Source organism: Falco punctatus (genome assembly GCF_963210335.1).
Source record: "Falco punctatus genome assembly, chromosome: 4".
Lineage (NCBI taxonomy): Eukaryota > Metazoa > Chordata > Aves > Falconiformes > Falconidae > Falco > Falco punctatus.
In genome coordinates this window covers 46,988,679-47,006,135 of record NC_137583.1, presented here as the reverse complement: position 1 = coordinate 47,006,135, position 17,457 = coordinate 46,988,679, and the positions used below count along the sequence as shown (strand labels likewise).

The 17,457-nt window shown below is 62.7% G+C and overlaps 3 protein-coding genes across 5 annotated transcripts; 1 reads left to right on the top strand and 2 right to left on the bottom strand.

The window, feature by feature from the left end:
* Positions 1-841: 841 nt before the first annotated feature.
* NDUFA7 (NADH:ubiquinone oxidoreductase subunit A7) lies at positions 842-1,895 on the bottom strand. Of its 2 annotated transcripts, none has more exons than XM_080382889.1 (4): positions 1,787-1,895; positions 1,628-1,677; positions 1,387-1,536; positions 842-1,098 (listed from the first exon to the last, which is right to left on the bottom strand). In XM_080382889.1, the coding sequence occupies exons 1-4, from the start codon at positions 1,835-1,837 to the stop codon at positions 1,002-1,004; spliced, it is 348 nt and encodes a 115-aa protein (XP_080239015.1). In that variant the 5' UTR covers positions 1,838-1,895; the 3' UTR covers positions 842-1,001. The 2 variants fall into 2 exon arrangements, with proteins under 2 accessions (XP_080239015.1, XP_080239016.1); XM_080382890.1 differs by having other exon boundaries at positions 842-1,093.
* On the top strand, positions 1,887-2,563 carry RPS28 (ribosomal protein S28). Its single transcript, XM_080382891.1, has 3 exons — positions 1,887-2,006; positions 2,084-2,131; positions 2,234-2,563. Exons 1-3 carry the CDS (start codon positions 1,968-1,970, stop codon positions 2,354-2,356), a joined length of 210 nt encoding a protein of 69 aa, XP_080239017.1. The 5' UTR covers positions 1,887-1,967; the 3' UTR covers positions 2,357-2,563.
* Positions 2,564-4,225: 1,662 nt separating this feature from the next.
* Positions 4,226-17,178, bottom strand: KANK3 (KN motif and ankyrin repeat domains 3). 2 transcript variants are annotated; one of them, XM_080382885.1, is made up of 11 exons: positions 16,304-17,178; positions 10,993-11,067; positions 8,979-10,676; positions 8,677-8,776; positions 8,351-8,548; positions 7,734-7,821; positions 7,243-7,462; positions 6,779-6,921; positions 6,258-6,458; positions 6,081-6,167; positions 4,226-5,781 (listed from the first exon to the last, which is right to left on the bottom strand). In XM_080382885.1, the coding sequence occupies exons 2-11, from the start codon at positions 11,027-11,029 to the stop codon at positions 5,728-5,730; spliced, it is 2,826 nt and encodes a 941-aa protein (XP_080239011.1). In that variant the 5' UTR covers positions 11,030-11,067; positions 16,304-17,178; the 3' UTR covers positions 4,226-5,727. The 2 variants fall into 2 exon arrangements, with proteins under 2 accessions (XP_080239011.1, XP_080239010.1); XM_080382884.1 differs by having other exon boundaries at positions 6,069-6,167; positions 16,304-17,176.
* Positions 17,179-17,457: the final 279 nt, after the last annotated feature.

Genomic DNA, 17,457 nt, shown 5'->3' with positions numbered 1-17,457 from the left:
CGCCACCAAAGGGGCGGCCGGCAAGGCGGGGCGCAGGCCCGTGCCCTTGAAGAGGCCCCGCCCCCCCCCGCGCCCGCCGTAGCGAGGCCCTGCCCTGCCTGCGGGGCCTCCGCGGGGCCCTGCCCTGCTGCCTGTGGGCCACCAGGTGCCTCACCGCCTCCCTCAGCTCCATGGGAAGGCAGGCGCGCCCCCCAGGCAGCCAGGGCCCTGAGCCAGCCTACCCTGCTCGTCCCCAGCTCGCTTCAGCCTCGGCTGCCTTGGAGCCCAGCTCCACCTGCGCTCCTCCCTGCTTCTGTTTTTAAGGGCTTTTTAAACTTTCCCCTTGAGGCAGTAAGCTGAAAATGCTGCTGGCAGGCAGATGACTGGGCAAAGGCCTGGTGTAAATGCACTGGCACTCCTCTGGTGCCCAACAGCTCCAGGGAACACGCACAGAATCCAGCAGTTCGCTGAAAAACAACCAGCGTAGCTCACTGCAACTGCCAGGTCATCACAGAGTGAGCCCAGGTGACCTGTTGTCATTGAGACTGGACTACAGTGCTCAGCATCTGCAGCAGCACGGCTTGGGCAGGATATCAGGCAATTGCAGAAAGAGTGCCGCAGGCTACTTAATTCATGCCTCATCACAAGATTGGAGTGTCAGGTCCTTTATGGCTAGGGTGTTTCACACAGCTCTGTCCTGAAGTGGTATCTCGGCTGTAGCTTACAAATCCACCGAGCCTAAGCTCAAATATGCGTACTATGTTGCTGTCCCTTCAAGAAAACCTTATACCCAAAGATTACCAATATTAGAGTAGCAATCTGGATAATTTAAATAGAACAGACAAAAGGGGTGGGAAGGGAATAACCACAGCTTTAAATATATTTATTAGTCATGCATTATCAGCACTAGGCCAAGTTCCACACAGCATCACTGTAGCAAAATCCACCACAGGTATTCCTATTAGAGTGCTGCTTCATAACGAACTGCGACCTGCACATCCAGCCTCATCACGCTTTATTTCTCACAAATAGGGCTGGTCTTTTGAAATTTCCCACCTCTTAAGCGCTGGTCCTGGCGTCACTGGTTTTTTCTCAGCTGCTGACACTGCAGAGCCTGAACTGGGATAGAGGAAGGAAGAGAGAGAAGAGCCTTTAGTAACACTACGAAAACCTGATTTAATCAGGAGCATAGGTTTTGTTAGAGCTAGAGCACTTTGTTAAGTCAGCTTCCAGCAGCCACCTCGCTAATTCCAGCAAAGACTTAGCCCAGCATTCTTTGATGACCTGGGAAACCAAATACTTATTATTGCAAGACTTTTGCACTTCTAGCATAAATCGGACAAGGCTCGCAGCAGCTCAGCCCCAACAGCAGCAGCAGCGCTGCGGGACCCACTGGGCCGGACCCACCTGCCAGCCTGCGCCCCCGCAGCAAGGGTCTTCTGCGCCGCCACGACCACGATGGGCGGCAGAGACTCTCGGCGTCCGTCCCGGCTGCAGTAATAGTTACCGGCGAACTTGTGGCTGGGGCCCACCGGGAGCCGAGGCGGCGGCTGGGTTCTAGACAGAGAACGGTTCCAGAGCGTCAGCGGCGGCCGGCGAGCCTCAGCGCTCAGGCCGAAACGCGCGGCCCGGCCCGCCCCGCCGGCACCTCTTGGAGATCTCCGTGTAGCGCAGCGGCAGCTTGGCCTGCAGGTTCCGCTGCAAGGCAAGGCGACAGCGTCTCAGGCGGCGCCGGGTACCGCTCCCCCCGCGGGCCAGTGCCCGACTGCGCGGGGCATCGCAGAGCAGCGCCCGAGGCCCCCCTTACCCCCGCCAAGAAATTGCGGAAGCGCTGGATGAGGCGAGTGGCGGTCGCCATCTTAGCCGCTGTGAAGGACAGGGGTGCCGCGGGGGGTGCCGGGAGCGCGCGGGGCACGCTGGGTCTCGCGAGACTTGGCGCTATATAAGGCAGCTCGGGGGAGAACTACCCCCTTCCCCGCGGAGCCGCCATGGACACGAGCCGCGTGCAGCCCATCAAGCTGGCCAGGGTAGGGCGCTGGGGGCCGCTGGGGGCGGGGGGTCGCGGACCGGGGGCGTGCGCTCACCCTCTGCTTCCTCCTTGCAGGTCACCAAGGTGCTGGGCCGGACCGGCTCGCAGGGGCAGTGCACGCAGGTGAGTGGGCCTGGGCCTCGGCCTAGCTGGGTCTGGGTCTGGGCCTGGGCCCGGGCGGGGAGTGGCGCCACTGGGCCGGCCTGACGCCGTCTTGGCCCGCAGGTGCGTGTGGAGTTCATGGACGACACGAGCCGCTCCATCATCCGCAATGTGAAGGGACCGGTGCGCGAGGGCGACGTCCTCACCCTGCTGGAGTCAGAACGCGAGGCCCGGCGGCTGCGCTGAGCCCCCCTCGGGGCCGCCCCCCACCCCGCGGCCCCCCTGGCCACTGTCACCTTAGCCTGGGCGGCCTCCGCTGCTTTCCTGCGGGTGATGGAGCCTTACAGCATCTGCTTGGAGTCACCTGCAGACACCTGCTAGGTTGGATGCGGGTCGTGGATGGAGAGGAGCGTGGTGGTAGTGGTGTTCCTGCAATAAAGAGCTTTTTTGGTAGCCCCTTGCCCAGGTCTCGCTTATTGAATATGCAAGCACTCTATTTATGCACCTACCTCCAGTTGTTGCATTCAGCAGAGGCCCAAAAGCTCATTGCTGGGGTTACACATGATGCCTTACAGTGTAATCTTGCTGTGCTCTTGCATTTTTATAAACTTGTTACAATGAAAATAACTTTACATTACAGCAACCTTAATTCTGACTTCTCCGGTAAGCATTTTACTGTATGTAACTGGTAACGAGTCACTGCCAAACTTACTGGACTTAGGTGGATTTTAATTGCAAGTTGAAAGTCAAGCTTTGTACCAGCTTGCAAAGCAACAGCCTGCTGCTTCTGTCTTTCTGTCCTCAGTAAGCTATTCTATAAATGCTACTATAAATACACTTGCTGGCTGTCTTTCTTGGCAGTCACCCACAGTGAGCGCGTGTTTCTCTCTCCTTACAGGATTTTGTAAATCAATTTCACTTATTTTCTTATTCAGCTTTCCCTTCCACCACACAATTAGCTAGAAAGATTTACTGGTTTAGGCTACTACATAAAGTAAAAGTGAAGCTGAAAGGATTAGGAATAAGCCTGGAAACTGTCACAGTTCAAGGGCTGATTTTTAAGTGCTGGTATTTTCCCTCTGGTAATAGAACGATACTGGTTTGTGGTGTGTTTGAACAGAGTGGGATCTGTAGCTCCTGATCCTGCGGTCTTGATGGCAGTGTTCTTCATTCTTCAGTGTGCTGAACTTGCTTAAGCCCCTTCAGTGGCAGGTAGGATTGAGGGTTTGAGTATCCTAAAGCTGAGGAGAGCACTTCTGGAACAGATGTTTGGATCACTGAACTTGGGTGGATAGTGAGGATTGCTGTTAGGGCTGGTGTTGAAAGAGCATTTGTGGTTTTTCCTTTCCCCCTCCTGTAGGTCTTAGGTCATGGGTGGCCTGAGGTGGATTTTGTGCTCTGGAGAAAGCCCTTGTCAGTATGTGCTTGTGTTCCTGCTTGATCTAGTTCTTTGGTGGTGGTTCTATTTCAGAGCATTGGGTGAATTTGAACTCCCCTGATTCATGTGGCCCAGCAGAGCTCTGGGGAATGAGCGCAAGAAGTCCTGCTTGGAATTTACTTCTCAGGTTGCCGTGTGTTCCCTGCACAGCTTTAGCAGTTACCAAAGAGCTCTGGTAGCTGCCAGGCCTTACTGTGCTGCGTGACCAAGACAGGAGTGTTGGTGAGTTGGTGGCCAGACAGAAGCAAACTTGCAGCAGGGGTGGCTCAGAGCAGCTGTAGCCCTTTGCAGACATCCCTGTGGGGTCAACGTGGCCCTTGGCTGTGTGAGGAGGGAGGTGATGTTCCATCCCCCCTCTGTCTGATGATTGCCCTTTAATAATGTAGCTTAATATCAGAGTATCTTAATACCAGGGTGAACCAAGGGTAGTGAAGAGCTACACTTGGTCCCAGTATCCCGTTTGGTCCTGTCAACTGAAACAGTGGGTACCTGACTGGGATAACTCAACTGGAAGAACACCAGAGCGATGGATGTAGCCTTTTCATAAACTTGCAGGGAGTTAACTGAGGTGTGGGGACACCTGCTCAGGGTGGGGGCTGTGCTGGGCTGTTGCTCTGCTGAAGCTGTTCTGGGGGTTTTATCTGGAGCCAGAAAAAGAGGCAGGAGACTGGTGATGGTCACTGTAATATTTCAAAATAATTTTACTTTAAATTTTATTTATATCTTAAAAATAAACATCAGTATTAAAATATCAGTAAACCTGTGAGACCAAAGCAGTGAGTATGGCATACATAAGGAGTAGCATACTAGAGTGGCTGTGAGCATTGTGTATTAACTTCAGTGCAAAGCTGAAACGGGCACGCTGTGAGGACGGCAGCATTTGCCCAGAACAAGTTTCTTGGGAGTGTTTCCTGGCTTAGTATGGCTCGGGCCAGGCCTCGGTGAGGCAAGATGGATGGTGGGGAAAACTGGGCCAAGGAGCAGCAGTGGGGGCTGTGACACACTTCAACCTCTGTGAAGGAATCAGAGCTGAGCTGGCTTCATGTGCAAAAGCCTCTTTCCTCCGGGGGTCCCTAATCCTTACCTTGTCCCCACCCCGCTTGGCACACACACACTTGCACAGATGCACACACGTCCTCTGACATACACATCCACCTCCACAGGCCCTGGGCTCTCTGAGCTCTTCCTATCTTTTTTTTTTCTTTCTTTTTTTTTCCTGGAGCTATCCTTAGCTGCTCCTCTGCCCTCTGGAAAGGAAAGGTGGGCAGAGGGACTCAGCTGTGGGCTCTGATTGCCTTTGCAAAAAAACTTTCGCATTGCCAAAAAAACTGGCTATGAGACTGTTTGTTTGACATGGGAGATGCTCAGGAGGCAGCTGCTCTCCCAGCTCCCCGTGTTGGGTATTGGCTGGCCAGTCTCAGTCCCTAAATGCGTTCTTGGCTCCAGCCCCCGGTACCCAGAAGTCTTGCTCCCATTGAGCTAGTCAAGTCACCGAGTGATTTCACGTTGAACTCCATCTTTTTGACCAAGAAATACAATTATTTTTTTTTGCTTTGTGTGCATGTGCTAGAAAGAACTCAAGATTTCAGCAAGGAAAGGAAATGCCAGAAAAGAAGGGCAAGCATTTCAGTCTGGAAGCACTCCCAGCCTGCATCTGAGGCAGCATTTAACCAGGGAGTTTGTGTCCCTTCTCCCATCACTGCACAGGACTCTCCTGCTGAGCACCGCTCCCCTGCCAGCACTGTCCAGGAGCTGACCCTCTCCCTCCTGCAGCCCTGCTCACTGTCACCAGCTCTGCTGCCTTCCCGCAGCTGCTGCCCGGTGCTGGCTAAGAGCAGAAACCAGGTGCTGTTTCTGCTGGGTTTGTTTTCTTGCGGTGGGTCCCGAGGTGGCACAGTTGCGGTGGGGAGCAGAGGGGATGGGGCTGGCTTCCACGTGCTGTGTTTCTCACACTGAGGTCACTTGATGGAATGAGGTGGGCCACTTCCAGCAGTGGAGACAGGCGAGTGAGGCCCAGGGACGGTGCCTGCTCCATTAACAGGAGGATTAAAGCATCTGCAGCTGCGGAGAGTGATTTGGCACACAAAGGAGTAGCAGGTGAGAGGACATAAATTACTGCCCAGTGCTGCTGGTGGCTGGCTGGCATGCAGCTGGTCCCTGGCTGGATCCCAAGGTCGCTCTAATTTGGTTTCTTTGGGCTCCCAGGGCTCTTCGTGGTTGTCGGTGATGTCCCCTGCCACAGAGAGAGCACAGTCATGAAATGTCACCAGAGACCCCTTCAGCGACTCCTGCTCAGGGCCGGCCAGGCTGGTTCCCTGCCGCTGAGGACACACTGAGCGTGTGGCACCGGGGACGCTCTGCTCTCGCCCCTGCAGCCCCTTCCTGGGGAGCATTGTCTGTGTCCCAGCCCTGACCCTCCTATGGGGCCACCTGCCCACCATGCAGCTGAGCCGATGGCGTGGTGCCACCCCAGTGGCCCTTGTTGGGGACAAGGCAGGTGGCCGGAGCCACGGTACTCACGGGCAGCTGCACCTTTGTGCCGTTGAGGTGGGCGTAGAGGAGCACAGCGATGTTGCTGTGCCCAGCCTCCAGCGCTATGGCGATGGCGTTGTTACCATCCTGAAAAAGGAAGGGAGAGCGCTGGGAAGAGGTCTGGGGACAGGACATGGGGTGGGCAGCCATGCCCCGGTCCCAGCAGTGGAGGCTTACGCTGTCCACGACGGAGATGTCACAGGTGGGCTGAGCCAGCAGCAGCTTCACTGTCTCTACCCGGCCGTGCTCGCAGGCGCACATCAGCGCGGTCGAGCCCTCCTCATCCTGCAGGTTCACGTCCGCTCCGCAGGCGAGCAGGGCTTCCACCATCTCCTGCCGGCCGTGGCTGACAGCCAGCATCAGCGCTGTCTGGCCAGCCTGCAAGGCAAGGGACACTGCCAAGCTGCTCCTGCCCTGGCTGTGCCACCCCCTCTTCCCACTGCCCCGGGGAGGGACCGCCGCTGTCCGCAGCGCCCACAGGGTCTCTGAGCACCTCCCTGACTGGAGATGAGCCGTGGATGAGACCCAAGAGCCCTGAGGCCAGGCAGAAGTTGCTCCTAATGTGATGCCCTCCCCATGTACTGCCCCCTCAAGGTTTTGGAACCACAGTCCTGCCCTTGGAGCCAAGCATGGCCCTGGCCGTTGCTTGGGGGTGGGGGGAAAGGGTCAGGATGAGGTGGCCCCCAGCCTGCACCAACCTGGCTGGCCTTGGCGTTGACGTTGCCCATGCTGAAAAGCCTCCTGACCACGTTCATGTCGTCCTCCTGCTCGACGGCCGCCAGCGCTGCCAGCATGAGAGCGGTGTAGCCGGCTTTGTTCTGGTGGTCCACGTTACAGACCCCTGCGGGGATGGGCAGAGCCAAGGGGCTCAGGGTGCTGTGGGGCCAGTGGGAGGCACAGACTGAGTGACGCGTCTGGCTCCCACCCTGCACCACGGGCACAGACCTGCTGGTAGGTTTCACCCCCCACCCCACCCCCCGCCCCCATTCAATCTGGGCTGGCGTGGCTGCCCACTCCCCCCTACCTGTGCAGGGACACAGCCCAGGGGAGACCCCCCCCCCCGCTGCTAGCACCTGCTCCCTATGCTTGGCATGGCCAGGATGGGATTCAGGCATGGAGCGGGATGGTGGCAGAGGGACGTTTCTGGAGCGGTGGCACTGACCTGTGTCCAGCAGCAGCCGCACGATGTGGAAGTTGGAGTGGGAGACGCTGTAGTGCAGGGCCGTGTTGCCGTTGCCGTCTGCCAGGTTCACCACATGGGCCAGGAGAGCTGGCGAGACCTCGGCAAAGGCCAGGAGGTGGTTGGCGACCGTGTCGGGGGTGGACACCTTCTGGCTGGACAGACGGAACCACTCCTGCAGGACCAGGCTGCTGCTGGCGAGCTGTGGGGGGGCGAGTGGCGCTGAGCCAGGACCACAGCAACCCCCCCCCCCAGCCTCTGCGTGACCTCCGGCACCCACCCCCCTGCTCCAGAGGGGACCGGGTGAAGGCAGGACCCTGAAACCCCAAAATCACGCTGGGATGGCCTGAGTCCACGTGGGTTTTGGGGTCCCTGGAGCAAAGGGGCTGTGTTGTGGGGGAAGGTGCAGAACTGGGCTTTGCTGACCCGTATTTGAGGGGGGCAAGCCCTTCCACCCACAGCACCCCACTTACCACCTCTTTGCTCTTGGTGGCACTGGGGTGGCCCAGGTGGGTCTTGACGATGAGGCATGCCTCCCGCATCCTGGGGCTCAGCTCAAACCTGGCGAGAGCACGAGGGTGGCTGGGGGGGGGGGGCGGGGGGCTGCATCGTCCCACCTAACCCACATAGGCAAGGGGTCTCCCCATGTCCCCCTGCGGAGGTTTAGCTCCGCTCCCCAATGCCCGTGAGCCTCCGTGAGCTCCCCGGGGTGCAACATCCAGCCCAGCAGCCGCACCCCCCGCTGAACCGAGCCTTACACGGGTGTGCTCAGGCCCCGTTTACCCATTTTTAGGCCATTTTTTTTTTCCTTTTATTGAAAAGTGCCATAAAGAGCTGTTGGTATTTTTTTGTCCCCTTCCAAACTATCTTCTCCAGCAAAGAGGCATCGGGGGCCTCAGGATCACCCTTTCCTTAGCAGAGCCAAGAATCTGGAAGGACTTTTTCCTACCAAATGGTTTCTGCAGGAGCCCAGGGTGTTTTTCCCAGCGGCTGCTCTGAACCAGGGCAGACACCCCGAGTCAGCAGGGCCGGTGCCAGCCCGCGGCTCCCAGCTGCACAGGGCGACGGAGCCTTTCCCCTTGGCACTTACTTTTCCTTCACCACCGGGGTCTCCGGCAGGGTCTCACCAGCCCCCTCATGCTCCTGGCCTGGCTTGTGCTCGCCTTCCCCAACCTCCTCATCCGAGGTGTCCATGTCCCCAATCTCCTCGCTGTCAGAGCTGTCAGCTGAAGCCTTCTCAGAGGAGCTGTCTCCTTCCTCCTCCTCCTCGCTGGACGTGCTCTCGTACCTGCACAGAGGGAGGATGCTCAGCAGCAACACGGCACCTGGCTGGTCCCTTCCAGGTCCCCCCACTGCAGCTGCCCCCAGCCCAGGATGGGGATGCTGGGGAGGGGGCAGGAGACCCTCAGCACATACTCCCCGTTCAGCACGCCCACAAACTGCAGGCTCTTCTTGCTGCCCTCGGCCTCGCTCCGGGGGGGACCGTCCCGCTTCTTCATGATGGACTTCAGGGCTCCTGGGGGCAGAGAGATAGGCGTTAGGGACCAGGCACCCCAAGCCCCAGGGCAGGCATGGGAGGGCCGCGGGCAGAGCCGAGGCAGCTGCTGTGACACAGGTAGCGTTGGCCCTGCAGACGCTGTCCCCAACAGGGTCCCCCTCTACCTTCCCACGGGAATATCCCAACCCAGATCTTGGTGTCAACCCCGGCGCCAACTCACCAGCCGCAGGGCTTGGTCCAGCTCCGCCATCCCGCACCAGGGACGGGTCCTGGCTGCTGTGCGTCGTCTCTGGCGTGGCTGCCCTGGGGTCCGGGCACTGGCACATACCCCCCATGGCTCCTGCGCCCTGTGCCGAGGGGCTGCTTGAGGCATCACCTGCCCTGGGCTCCGGCTCCTCGCCCACCGGGACGGCACTGCCCCCGTCGGTCTGGCTGCCCTTGTCTTCGCGCTGGGCAGCTGAATCAGGTCCGACCGCCACATCCCGCCCATCGGGGCGGCAGCCCACCCCGATGCAGCTGGTCGGTGGGCAGCACTCCACACCCGCCTCTGCCGTCTCTGGGGGGTCGCCGGCCGCCCGGCTCTGTGTCGCCACTGCCGCTTCCACCAGCGCCTCGGCCACCTGCGGCTTGGCCGTCACCTCCTTGTCCAGCCGCCCGCGGGGCCGGCGGGCGCACACCTCCAGCCGCAGCTCCTCCAGCTCCCGCGTGGCCTCCCGCAGGTGCCCCTCCATCAGGGCGATCACCTCCTTCTGGTGCCCCACCGTCTGCTGCAGCAGCTCCAGCTCCCGCTCCACCTCGCTGGCCAGCCCCAGCGAGGACTCCAGCACCCAGACGCCCACGTCCCTGCGCTCCCTCACCCCACCGTCCGGCACGTCACCGCGGTAGTAGAAGACTGCATCGGTCATGGCCCGGTCCTCGCCCACCGCCACGGAGCGGCACGGCCTCTCGGCAGCCCTGGGGCTCCTGCCCGGCCAAGCCCTGCTGCCCCGCTCCGGCACGGCCAGCTTCTCCGTCAGCTTCCTCAGCTCCGCGATCTTGCTCGCTCGCCCCTTCGCTGGCTCTGCTTCGCTCTCTGGCCCCCCTTGGGGTGGCTCCTCGCCCCCTGCCACCGCCTCGGAGCCAGGGGGGTGGCAAAAAGCCTCGCCGGGCTCCACTGACAGCTTCTCCAGCAGCTTTGCCTTCTCCTTCTTCAGCTCCGAGATCTGCATCTCCAGGAGGGGGATGGTTTTCACCTGCTCCTCCAGGTCCCGCAGCTGCTGCAGGGCTGCTGCCATCTGCTCCCGCACGTGCTGCAGCGGAGCAGCACTGAGCCCCGCCGCCGGCGTGCTGTGCCCCGAGCTGGCAGGGCTCGCCCGTCCCCAGCCGCCCTGGCCCTCGGCACCCACCGGCACCCAGGGGGACAGCTGACTGAGGGTGCCCAGCGGGCCACCGCGGGAGGGACCGCCAACATCCTGCAAATGGCCCTGCTCCTGCTCCAGCCTCCGGCTTGTTTCCAGCAAGGTCTTCTCCACCCGCGGGTTTCGCACGAGGTACTTGCGGGTGGGAGGTCGCAGCAGCCGCACTGGCGGTGGTGGCGAGACGGGGTGGGAGGTTGGCTTGTTCGGGGGCTCCGGGGGTGCCCGGCGGTGCGGGGACAGCAGCAGCGCGACCCTGCCCTCCTCGCTGGCCGTGGAGGCCAGGGACTCGGTGGAGGTCCAGTCACTGGCCTGGCTGCTGGGGCTGCGCAGGGCGCTGGGCGGCTGCCGGGACCCTTTCACCCTGCGAGGCAGCGGCACTTTCTTCAGCGTTTGGCCGCTTTCGATGTCGTCAACGTATTTCAGGAAATCCAGGTCCAGGAGGAAACCGTAGGGGGTTTCCACTGAATATGAGCTCTTCTCCCCGTCATCCTGGTCCCGGTACAAGAAGGGGCCCCCGAGATCTGCAAAAGGAGCAGGGGCGGTTAGGCAGGGACCTGGTGGATTCAGGTGGGCTTTTCCATGGGGTCATACCGGGATTGGCAGCCTCCAGCCCCCTCCCCACCATGGTGCTGCTGGCAGCGGGCCCAGCAGATGGCCCGTCCCCAGCACCCTCAGTGCCGCTGGATATCACAGGGCACCCACACTGTGCCAGGCTCGGTCCTGGGGTGAGAAAACCCACTGGGACAGGACGGGAACAGCTCAGCCCTGCCACTCCCGTCGTGTTCCTTCCACTGTCCCTTGTGACAACCGGCCCAGTGACGACCCCGGTCCCTTTACCTGGGAGGTTCTGGTTCAGGGGTGCAGGCTGAGCCATCTTCTCCCTGGGATGCTGCTGTCCAGAAAACCATCAACCTGCAACAAAACCAGGGCCATGTCCAGAAAAACCCTGCAAACCGGGGGCTGGTGACCCCCACACTGCCACTAACCACCTCCCCCCAGCTGGGGAGCACCCTGCGGCCACCCCCTGCCATGTGCTGGCCCCTCTCGCCTCCCTCCAGCCCTGGTGCCACGAGGCTGGAGCTTTTGTTTGTACATTTAAGGAATGAAGGTTTCGCAGCCAGTGCTGGGACGGCTGCGGCGGCTGCGCTGCCAGCTCTGAGGGTGCAGAGTCATGAGTCAGAGCTCAGCCACACCAGGGGAGCAGGCTGGAAAAATAATAAAAAAAAAAAATTTAAAAAAAGAAAAAAAGAGGAGGCTGCAGCCTTTACGGATGCAGTTCTCAGCAGAGGAGTTTGCCTGGGATAAAGGGAATCGCTGCTTTTGCAAAGCTACGTGACCACAGGCCACTGCCAGCACCTGGGCGCTGGGTGCGATGTCCATCCTCACCCCCCAGGCTGAGGACCGGTGACGCCCAGGAGGGACCTGGCTGCTTTTCCCTGTCGATAATGTGGGATAAGGCAAGACAGGAGGCAGGGGGGAATGGAAGTGAGAGCCTGGTTTTCCCAAGAGCCCGGCACAGGCACGCTGGAGGAGAGCCAGCAGGATGCAGCTGTGGTCCAGGGGTGAGCTCACGGCCTGGGGTGCCACCAGCATCTGGGTGCCAGGGCCCAGGTGGGAACACTCTTAGAGGGAGTGAGATGGGGGCAAACAACACCCCAGGAGCACACAGTGTCACCCACCAGATCCCCGCACAACCGGGACGCGGTGGCTCTGCCTGCGGGGCACAGGTGGCCATGGGGCTGTGCAGCTGTCGGCGGGCAAAGCATTTGGCACCAGGCTATTTTCGGAATAAAGCAGGGGAGGAGGCATGCCACAGAGGAAAGGCAGCTCAGGCACAGCCCTACGGAAAGCTGAGGCTCAGCGCTGCCCAGAGAAGGGCGCAGGATCTGGCCTTGGCTGTGGAGAAACACCCGCATCCATCCCCAAATCCTCTGCCCATGACAACCAGAGGGTCCAGACTTTGCTAGCAGAGATGCTGTGGTCATCCCTGTCGCATGGCCCAGCTGGGAGACGATGTGCCAGCCCCTGGCTCACACCCTCTGCCCATGACGATGCCGCCTGCCGCTCCCCAGCCCCAGCTGATCTGCTGAGCCCACGGCTCGCCCTGACCATGCCAGAAGCTGGAGGAGCAGCCATGGCACGGGCAGCGCCAGGCCAGGCTCAGGTTGGACACCCAGGTGACAGGGCAACTGCCCCCCGGCCCCCGCCAGCCCTGCCAACCCACCCGCAGCCAACGCACATCCCAGCTTACACCTCCCCTGGGATCATCCCAGCTTCAAGATGGGATCCCTTCCACCTCCCGTGGGAACATCCCAGCTCCATGCTGGTAGCCCACCATCCTGTACCCCCAGCTTCATGCCTGAAAGGGCCTGCACCCCCGACCTCGGCTAATCCCTCTCATCCCACCAGTCACAAGGCTGGATCCTGGCGGCCTCCCACCCCTCTGCCAACCCACCCGCAGCCAACGCACATCCCAGCTTACACCTCCCTTGGGATCATCCCAGCTTCATGATGGCACCCCCTCCACCGCCCATGGGAACATCCCAGCTCCATGCTGGTACCCCACCATTCTGTGCCCCCAGCTTCATGCCTGAAAGGGTCTGCACGTCCCCCACCTCTGCTAATCCCTCCCATCCCGGGAAGCAGCCGGCTTCCTCCTCTGCAGGCCCTCGCTGCAGGTAATTAAACAGTGCCTGGGCCAGGACAAACTTCCCACCCGGTTCTGCGCACGCTGTAAATCAAACGGGAGGAAGAGGGAGAGCAACGGGAGCCAGAGCCAGCGGGAGCGTTTCCTCGGGGGAAGCAGCCGGCAGCTCCCTTCCGCCGCCGGCCGGGTATTGTCCTGCACCAGGAAAAGCTGCCTCTGCCAGGACCCCTGCCCAGGGGTCTCCTGCGCTGTCCTGCTTTTCTGCCTCCTGCCCTTTCTGCCAGCATTGCCCCACTGTCCCCTCCGCTGACCCAGGGTCACACTGCTTGTCCCCTCCGCTGACCCAGGGACACACTGCTTGTCCCCTCTGCCACCTCACTCTACCCCTTCAGCCAATGCCAGCGGCTGCTGTCACCTGCATGGCTGCGCTGCCCTGGAGGAGACCCCCCGCAGCTCCCCAGTGGCTCTCAACCCTCGTTGCTTTTGGGACCAAAAGGATGGGCTAGATCCAGGGCAGGAGCTTCTGCCTTCGCCCAACAAAGGGCAGGCCAGGCGATGGGACCTGTGGGCTCCCAACCACGTGCAAATGGCCCCGCGGACCCCACGATGTGTGAACCCTGATGGGGTCCCCCTGATGTGCAAACCCCCCTGGGGGCTCCGCCATGCACAGACCTCCTGGGAACCCCGTGATGCCGGCTCCCCCTGACATGCAAACTGCCCCTGGGTGTCGAGGTGAGGGGCAGGCTGGATTTGAGCTGGCTAGGACAGCAACCGAGGCAGATGGCCCTGGTGCGCAGCAGCAGTGAGAGGGTTAAGTCCCTGCACCCGCAGCCCAGGCACCAGCAGCACAAAGCCAGCCTTGTCCCCGGCTGGCCACCACCATCACTGCGGCACTGGTTCAAAGAGAAGCCGCTCCACCTGGGCTGACATCCCGACAGGGAAGAACGTGCCGGCCACTTCGGTGCCAAAGGCCGATTTTCAACAGTTTCGGCCGCTCCCTGGACACCCGGGCTTGGTGCTGCTGGGGTTGGGCACAGGGACCCCCCGGTGCCACAGGCAGGGCACCCCACACGATCCCAGCTTCCTTAGGAAGACGTGAAAGCACTGCTTCTAGCCCTGGTGTTTCCGCAGAAAAGCGGGATGGTACAAAGCAAAATGCCGCTCAGGAGCTTGGCAGTGAGAGGAGGAGGAGGATGTGCAGGGACCCAACTGTCCCCGCAGAGGCAGGGCTGTGCTTTGTGGGGGGCTTGCACCTCTGTCTCCCCCTCCTGCGGTCACACCAGGAAGCTCGGGGCCAAAACTGGAGCTGCTCCACTCACATACGATAAAAAGCCACATTAGGGACAGGGCAGTTGGCGCGCCTGGTCCCCATGCTCCAGCCCCTGGGACCCCAGCTTCATGGTCCATCGGGTGACCTCCCTGTGGGTCCCCAAGTCCCTGGGTTGGCAGAAGACAGGCCCAGGGGAGCTATTTTTAAAGCTCCAGACTCCTCTGGGCCCTTTCCCTTACCAGGGGGATGAGTGGGGCAGCCCCCACCCTGACTTGGCCACGTGCTGGTGTGCAGCCCAAGACGTTCCACCCGCACGGCCAGGGCCGGACACGGGGAGGGCTCTCCCCAGCTCTGTTCCCCAGCCAAAATACTGAGGTCATGAGGAATGTGAGAAGAACAGAGTCCAGAGCAGCCCTGGCCAGCGTGACTTGATTTATCTCGGCCAGGCACGCTTCCCTCGAAGCTGTGCGCAGGCGATAAGCCCCGAAGTTCCAGGCTGAGGCTGTTCTAAAGTTAAAGGGAAACCACTGCGCAAGCACAGGGCTTCCTCCATGGGAATTCCTGCCAGGATTTGGGCCCCTCGCACGGTGCCAGCCATCACGCGTGCCCACCACCTGCAGCATCACCCGCAGGGTGGCTGCAGAGAGAGGTAGCCAGAGCTCCAGAGCTCATCACGCCTTCCCTGCCACCTGTCCCATCCCCATCCCTTGCCCCGGGGCCGTAAGGGACACCCCGTGCTCTGTGCCACCCACTGTCCCAGCGCCCGCTCGCCCAAGCCACCTTGGCTACGCTGTCCAGGCTGGGGCTGCTCCCAGAGGAGCCGCGTCTCATGTCGGGGGGTGCAGCAGCACCCACACAGAGAGGAAAAGGGAAACGCTTCCATCTTCTCACCAGGCTAATTTCAGGGTTGTCGTCATTGTGGGCCCAGTTGGTCGGGAGGCTGCGGGGCTCTGCACCCGCTCCAGCGCCTCGGGGACCTCCCTGAGCTCACACAACACCTGGACAACAGGCGCACGGTCCATATGCAGGCATCCTGACACAGGTACCAGCTCGACGTGCCCTGTCACACCTACAGCTCTATAGGGCTCCACTAGAAAACATCCACTACCTGTCCCGTGCCCTCGCCACAGCCGCCCACCGGCACCTCCCCGACTGCCGCGGGGCTGGTGACAACACCCAGGGTGGGACATGAGCGCGGGTGGCCCTGCTGCGAGGGGGTTCGAGGGGGTGAAACGGTTACATTTACATCCCACACTGTTGGGGTACAGGCACAGCCCCACGGCAGGTTGGGCCCATGTAGAGAGCACCCTGAACCCTGCAGCACCCCACGTGCCCTACAGCATCCCGAGGGATGCTGCAGCAGCCTAGCGTGACCTGCTACACCCCCAGCCCTGCGGGTTCCTAGCACCCCAGGGTGCCCTGCCACACCCCCAGCCCTGTAGGTCCCCAGTACACCGGGGTACCCCCCAGCACCCCCAGCCCTGTGGGTGCCCTGTGCCTTCGGGTACTCCAAAACACCCCGACCTCAACAGGTCCTCAGCACCCCGGGGACCCCGTCAGCATCCCCAGCTCTGCGGGGTCCCCAGCACCCCGGGGTGCCTCCAGCACCCCTAGCCCTGCGGGGTCCCAGCAGCCCAGGGTGCCCCCCAGCACCCCCAGCCCTGCGGGGTCCCAGCACCCCGGGGTGCCCCCCAGCACCCCCAGCCCTGTGGGTGCCCTGTGCCCTCGGGTGCTCCAAAACACCCCGACCCCAGCAGGTCCTCAGCACCCCGGGGACCCCGTCAGCATCCCCATCCCCTCAGGGAAGCCCCCAGCACCCCGGGGTGCCCGCAGCACCCTGCACGCTCCCCCAGCCCAGGAGACCCCCGGGGACCCCCCGGCAGCCGGTGTGGGCGGCCCGGCCGCCCCGACGGCCCGGAGCCACCGGTAGCGGCAGCGGCACCTCCCGGGCGCGGGCGGCAGCCCCGTTCCCGCTCCAGCTCCCGCTTCGCTGCCGGCGCCTGCCGGGCGGAGGCCCCCGGGAGGGGGATGCCGGGGCCGCCCCACGGTCCCGCCGCAGCCGCGGGGGCTCCGGAGCGGCCCCTCGGCGGGCCCCGGGCGGCGGCGGCTCGGGGGGGCCCTGCGGGGGCGCCGCCACCGGGACGAGCCCCCGCCCCGCCGTCGCCGCCGCTCCCGGAGCCGCCGCCGCCAGCCGGAGCCCGCCGCCCCGTCCCGGCCCCGCCGCCCCTCACCTCGCCCGCCGGGCGTCTGGGCTGCAGCCGGGCCCCGCGCGGGGCCGCCGTCCCGGGCCCGGCCGCTCTGGGCTGCACCGCGGCGCCGGGCAGCGCTGCCCGCCGCAGCCCCGGGCCGAGGGCGGGCTGGCGGCGGGGCCGGGCGGGAGCGCGGCCGGGGCGGGGCGGCGGCGGGCGGGGATCGCCCCCAGCCCCGGGACGGGCACCGCCCCCCCCCCCGCTCCCCCGTGGCACGGAGGTCCCCCCGCCCCTGCGCCACCCCCTCCCGAGCGGGCTGTCCCCCCGCCCAGTCACCTGGGGGCAGGGGGGTCCCGGTGGGCCCGTGAAGGGGGGATTCCACTGCCCCGGTCACCCCGGGGGCCCCGGTCACTGTTACACTGGTCACCCCAGCGATGGGGGATTCCTCTGCCCTGGTCACCCCGGGGGTCCTCGGTCACTGTTACACTGGGGAAGGGGTGTCCTCTGCCCCAGTCAGCCCAGGAAGGGAGGAGTCCTCTGCCCCAGTTACCCCAGCGATGGGGGGGGGATTCCCCTGCCCCGGTCACCCCGGGGGTCCCCGGTCACTGTTACGCTGGGGAAGGGGTGTCCCCTGCCCCAGTCAACTCAGCAATGGGGGATTCTGCTGTCCTGGTCACCCCGGGGGGTCTGCAGTCACTGTTTCACTAGGGAAGGGGTGTCCCCTGCCCCAGTCCCCCCAGTGATGGGGCATCCCCCGCCCTGGTCACCCCTGGGGATGGGGTCCCCTCTGTTTCAGTGTCCCTGGCGCTGGGGAAGCCCCTACCCTGCTCACCTCCAGGAGGGCCACCCCAGAGAACGGGGTGTCCCCTGCCTGTGTCACCCAGACGCTGGGGTGTCCCCTGCCCTGAGCTCAACGTGCTGCTGGCCAGGGGCCCGTGGGTGGCTGGGGTCCAGCCCCCTGCCCCCCTGCCCTGCCGCCCCCCCCCCCCCCCCCCCCAGCCCGCCTGGCCGTGGTGGCCTTGCGCCCCATCCCACCGCTGGCCGGGGGCCCCGTGCCGCGCGCCCTGGCTGGGTTTTTGGCTGGGGTTTTGGCTGGGTTTTTGGCAGCGCTCCCCTGTCCCAGCAGCGGGCTCTTTGCCTCCTGCTCCTGCCAACTTTCCTCCCCGCCTGCTTCACGCGCCGGCCGCTCAGCCACC